The 4712-nt window shown below is 37.2% G+C and overlaps 1 protein-coding gene across 1 annotated transcript; it reads left to right on the top strand.

The window, feature by feature from the left end:
• Window positions 1-392: 392 nt before the first annotated feature.
• LOC107691156 (protein phosphatase 1, regulatory subunit 15B-like) lies at window positions 393-4410 on the top strand. Its single transcript, XM_016489640.1, has 3 exons — window positions 393-795; window positions 1519-2624; window positions 3736-4410. The coding sequence occupies exons 1-3, from the start codon at window positions 648-650 to the stop codon at window positions 3946-3948; spliced, it is 1467 nt and encodes a 488-aa protein (XP_016345126.1). The 5' UTR covers window positions 393-647; the 3' UTR covers window positions 3949-4410.
• The last annotated feature ends 302 nt before the right edge of the window (window positions 4411-4712 follow it).

Consider the following 4712-nt stretch of genomic DNA (forward strand, 5'->3'; position numbering starts at 1 on the left):
GTATATGGAATTTTCCTAACAAAATAAACAAATGGATAATATGTTGTTCTTTACCGTTCAAATTTTCGTTTTATGTATAAAAAAAGTACATCAAATATACAAATTTCTATCATACACACATGTTTTTTTCTGTTAATATAGAATTCCAAATCCTTCCAAAATAATCTCGAGTAAATACAGTGAAAAAAAAGATGCAAAATAGTTTCTTTTTCTTGACCACAAAAATCACAGGTATACGAAATATTAAGCTCTGTTGCTTTTTGCTATTTCACATGGGACAACAAACCATGCGTCACTGGACTACGCCATCATGTGGGCGTGGTTTGTTGCGAAAGAGGTCGGTGCCAGTGTGAGTGACACATAAGCGATCAAATCAAAGGTCGCACTGTTGCTGCGCTGGAGATATTTGTTTATAGTGGAGTGCTTACTTTCATAAGTTGGAGTCGATTGTCGCAGTCACACGTTCATTCGGAGGTGCTGGAAACGGGACTTGGTGATCATGTGGACCTCAGCAGCTTTCGCTCGGAGTTAACGCAAACATATCTGCGAAGATGTGGTTAGCAAACTTCAAAAATCAGCCGATAAATGACGACAGAGAAAACAAACCAAGGGACGAATATCAGAATACGTGACGGTATTGTTTGAGGATGGAAAGGAGCGCATCGGAGCGGACCGCGCTGCGGCGATTTGGGGACAGCGGCATGATGCTTCTGCCCTGGACTAAACAGATCCTGACGGTGCTGTGGGAGCACCTGCGACTGCTGGTCCAGGTCATCTGCTGCACTTTGATTTCGGGTAATTCTGGTTTTACTCATTCATATATTTGCATTGAAATGTTTTGCTGTCCGTAGCCTATGCCATTGCCGATTTTCATAATCTTATTATTATTTACAGTATAGGTGCACTTATCTAACGTTATAATTATGATGTAGATCACTGTATAGATATATTATTCTTATAGATTGCAAGTGCAAACTAAAAAAATGTCAAATGAAAAAGTGCAAAAAAAGTGCTGTTGGTCAATTAATTTGCATTTGTACGCTTTCGATACAAGATTTGCATATTTATTCATTTACATTCTTCCGAAACGAAACGAAACGTATTTTCTTTAGAGGAGAGTGACATAGAAGTAGAAAGAAAACAACATTAATAGTGATGCAATACTGCATTTTAAACCAAATAACTCAGGGTTGCAGTGTTTTTGTTTATTATAATATAATTATGAAGATTTATAATAATTGAGTATTTATAAAATTTGATCTGGCTACTTTATATTATGTTTATACTATCATTTTTATTATTAATAATTAATTTTATTATTCATTAAACTATTATTATTAGTAGTAGTAGTATACACTATTATATTATTATTATTCTATTAATCTATCTATCTATCCATTTATCCATCCATCTATGCATCCATCCATACATCCAAATATACATTTCTATTATTAATTATGAGAAAGGCCTCTATTTATGGCCTAAGGTAATTTTAGTAACTCTTTGTTTGGTCCCCAGTTTTCCAGATGTTCAGGTTTGAAGTCCATCTGAGAATTACAGACGAGACAGGGCAACACATTCAGCACATGACAAGTGGGTCAGGAGACCCTTCTGACAGTTTCCTGCTCTCATCCTTGTTTGAAAACAACAAAAACATGGTGGTCGGGGGTTCCAGTCCACTTTCAAAATTCGGCAGGGACCCATTCGACGTGAGCTCTCACTCCAGAGCTGTCCTGTCCAGTCTGGTCAGCGATGAACTCTGTTGCTCCTTGGTGGACGACCTTGTGTCCCACGCAACAGAGTGTCTCAATGACACTGAAGACCTCTATATTGGAGATCACTCCATGTGGAAACATGGATACGACTGGACCATATTAGGAGGATCAGAGAGGAAATGCGGAGAGAACACCGGCACGTTTACTGCACATGTGTCTGGGTTTTCTGCAAAGGAGTTTGTAAAGCATCAGAAGCCCTTCGGTGATCCTGATTCATGTAGTTCATCTACAGAGGAGGTTCAAGCTCCATGTCAAGTGCAGTCAGTCGGTCAATTCTCAGACAGCGAGTTCAGCTGGGGAAGTACAGACAGCTCTTGTTTTGAAGGAGAACGAGAGGAGAATGACAAACTCTGGGACCTTCTGACCAGCTCGACTGATCCATATCACCCTCTACACTTCACGGGATGTTTGTCCAGTGCGGTTCCTGAAAAAAGCAAAACGCAGGTGGTTTTGAAGGCTGAAAGTCCCACTGTATCACAATCCACTGCATCTAAAGGCTCCGATTCTTCCAAACCAGGTTCTGAAGATGAAGAAGAAGAGGCCTTATGGAGATCCCTCTCTCAGAATGATGACCCATATCACCCACTGAATTTCAGAGGCCCTCTTCAAAGCTCACCAGCTACATCAGTACCTTCAAAACACGATTCGCCCAGTGACAACACACAAAATAAAACCGATAGACTCTTAAAATCTTCAAGACGCTCAAAGCCGCAGTTACCATCAAGTAAAGTTGCTCGCCATTGCTGCCACAAATTACCAGTTGAGACATTATCAGTGGTGCCATGGAGAAGACATGTTGGTCTGACTGCTCTTCAGGGCAACCAAAGGAAATGTCCCAATTTTAAGAAGGTAATTATCAGTCTTAAAGAAATATTTCACCAAAAAAATGAACATTTTGTCATCATTTAATTACCCTCATGTCGTTCTTTTTTATGTTGAACAAAAAAAAATGATATTTTGAATAATTTTGAAGAACCAAACAGGTCCCCATTGACTGCCATAGTAGGGGAGGAATTACTATGGAAGTCAATTGGGACCATCAACTATTTGATTACCAGCATTCTACACAATAGGGCTGCACGATTATGACAAAAATCATAATTGTCGATTATTGCCTTGAAATTGTAATTGCGATTATTAATTACGATTATCACAATTTACATTGAATGATGTTTATACCATTGTTTGATGCAACTGCAAGCCGTATTTTTATATGAAAATAAACAAGCTGAAAACACTCTAACTGAAAAACCTTTAGTGCTTTTCTATAGTATTAAGCCTCAAATGTCAACTATACATCGGATTGGTTTCTTCTTTAAATTATAAAAAAAGTAAAAATATAAATGGTATTATAGTGTTATACTAAAATTAAAACAATGGAAAAACCCTTAAGATAACATGTAGAAAGAAACAAAAAAGCATCTTAAGCACACAGAATAACTTAAGTGGACTTTGAACGATTAATTGCCGCTTTGAACGATTACGTAATTGTGGCATCCATGATTGTAATCGCGATTAGAAATTCGATTAATTGTGCAGCCCTACTACACAGTATCTTCTTTTATGTTCAACATAAGAAAGAAACTCATACAGGTTTGGAACGACACGAGGGTGAGTAAATTATGACAAAAATTTTCATTTTTGTGAGAACAATCTCTTTAAGGTGTGGTCACTGTTGTTTAGCGAATTTTCGTGATTGGGAATTTAAATTTCTCCACACAGATTTCGCAACAGGTTCAAGTTGCTCACTCAAACTTGCCAAGCTGACCAACAGAAAGCTGCTTGGTTTAAAAGTGATTTTTGTGTGAGCTGTGCTTCATACATCACACCACTATTGACACTATTGACCATTTTGCCTGCAAAAGTTTGCCAAAAATGAGCTAATCTGACCGCACCTTCATGGCACTTATGTCAACTGTCAATCATTGCTTGCTAACAGCATGTTGCTAATGTTTTCCAGGTGAAATTTTCTCCTATCGTACAAGTCCACAAGATGCAAGCTTGGTCCTTTGCTTTTCAAGCATCTCGTAAGGGACCGTGGGAGGTGTTTGCACGGGACAGAGACCGTTTCCGAAAGAGAATCAGTGAAACTGAGAAGGCCATTGGCTACTGTTTTAGTTTGTCACACAGGGAAAAGCTGTGGGCCTATAAGGACAGAGTACAGAAGAAGTAACCAGCCCCTGATTGGCAAAAATTGGTTTCTGATTGTAATTATTGATCTTATAGTGCCAGTCTCTAGACTGCTATATTGACTTAAATTGACATTTATACCTCACTGCTGTGTCCCAACACACATTGTACCTGGACTGCTACTGAATGTTACTACTGCTGTTGCTACTGATTTTGTTTTTGTTTTTTTTGCTATGCCTTACAGATTCTTCAGTGTGACTGATCACACACATTATTATTTAACACAAATTGTTGATATGTTGGAGTACTAGACTAGTGTTATTTTATTTAAAGAGATAGTTCACCTAAAAATGAATATTCTGCCAACATTTACCCTCATGCCATTGCCAATTCCAAAACTTTATTATTTTTTCATGTGAAACACAAAATAAGACTTTTTGAAAAATGGCATGGTGTTTTTTCTTATACAATGGAAGTCAGAGGGTCCAGTGTTGTTTTGGAACCCACTGACTTTTATTGTATGGACAGAATAGTTCAGTAAAAATATTTTTTAAAAGTTCAGTAATAATTCTTCAAAACAAAAAATAGTTCAGTAATAATTCTTCAAAATATCTCCTCTTGTATTTCACAAAAGAAAGAAAGTCACACAGGTTTGGAATGACGTGAGGAAGAGTAAAAGATAACAATTTTCATTTTTGGGTAAATTATACCTCGTTTATTCCAATGGTTTTAAATGGTGTGAAAATAGGCTGCTTTTTTTATTATTAATTATGTTGACGAAAATGCATAAAAAAAAAAAAAAATAAA

This window comes from Sinocyclocheilus anshuiensis, unplaced genomic scaffold (assembly GCF_001515605.1).
Source record: "Sinocyclocheilus anshuiensis isolate Anshui unplaced genomic scaffold, SAMN03320099.WGS_v1.1 scaffold2, whole genome shotgun sequence".
In the NCBI taxonomy this organism is placed as follows: domain Eukaryota; kingdom Metazoa; phylum Chordata; class Actinopteri; order Cypriniformes; family Cyprinidae; genus Sinocyclocheilus; species Sinocyclocheilus anshuiensis.

Excerpts from the sequence above, each read along its gene's own strand:
- LOC107691156 (XM_016489640.1), top strand. The coding sequence starts at position 648 with ATGGAAAGGAGCGCATCGGAGCGGACCGCGCTGCGGCGATTTGGGGAC. Across the intron at positions 796-1,518 it reads CTGCTGCACTTTGATTTCGG|TTTTCCAGATGTTCAGGTTT; the intron begins GTAATTCTGGTT and ends TTTGGTCCCCAG. Across the intron at positions 2,625-3,735 it reads AATGTCCCAATTTTAAGAAG|GTGAAATTTTCTCCTATCGT; the intron begins GTAATTATCAGT and ends AATGTTTTCCAG.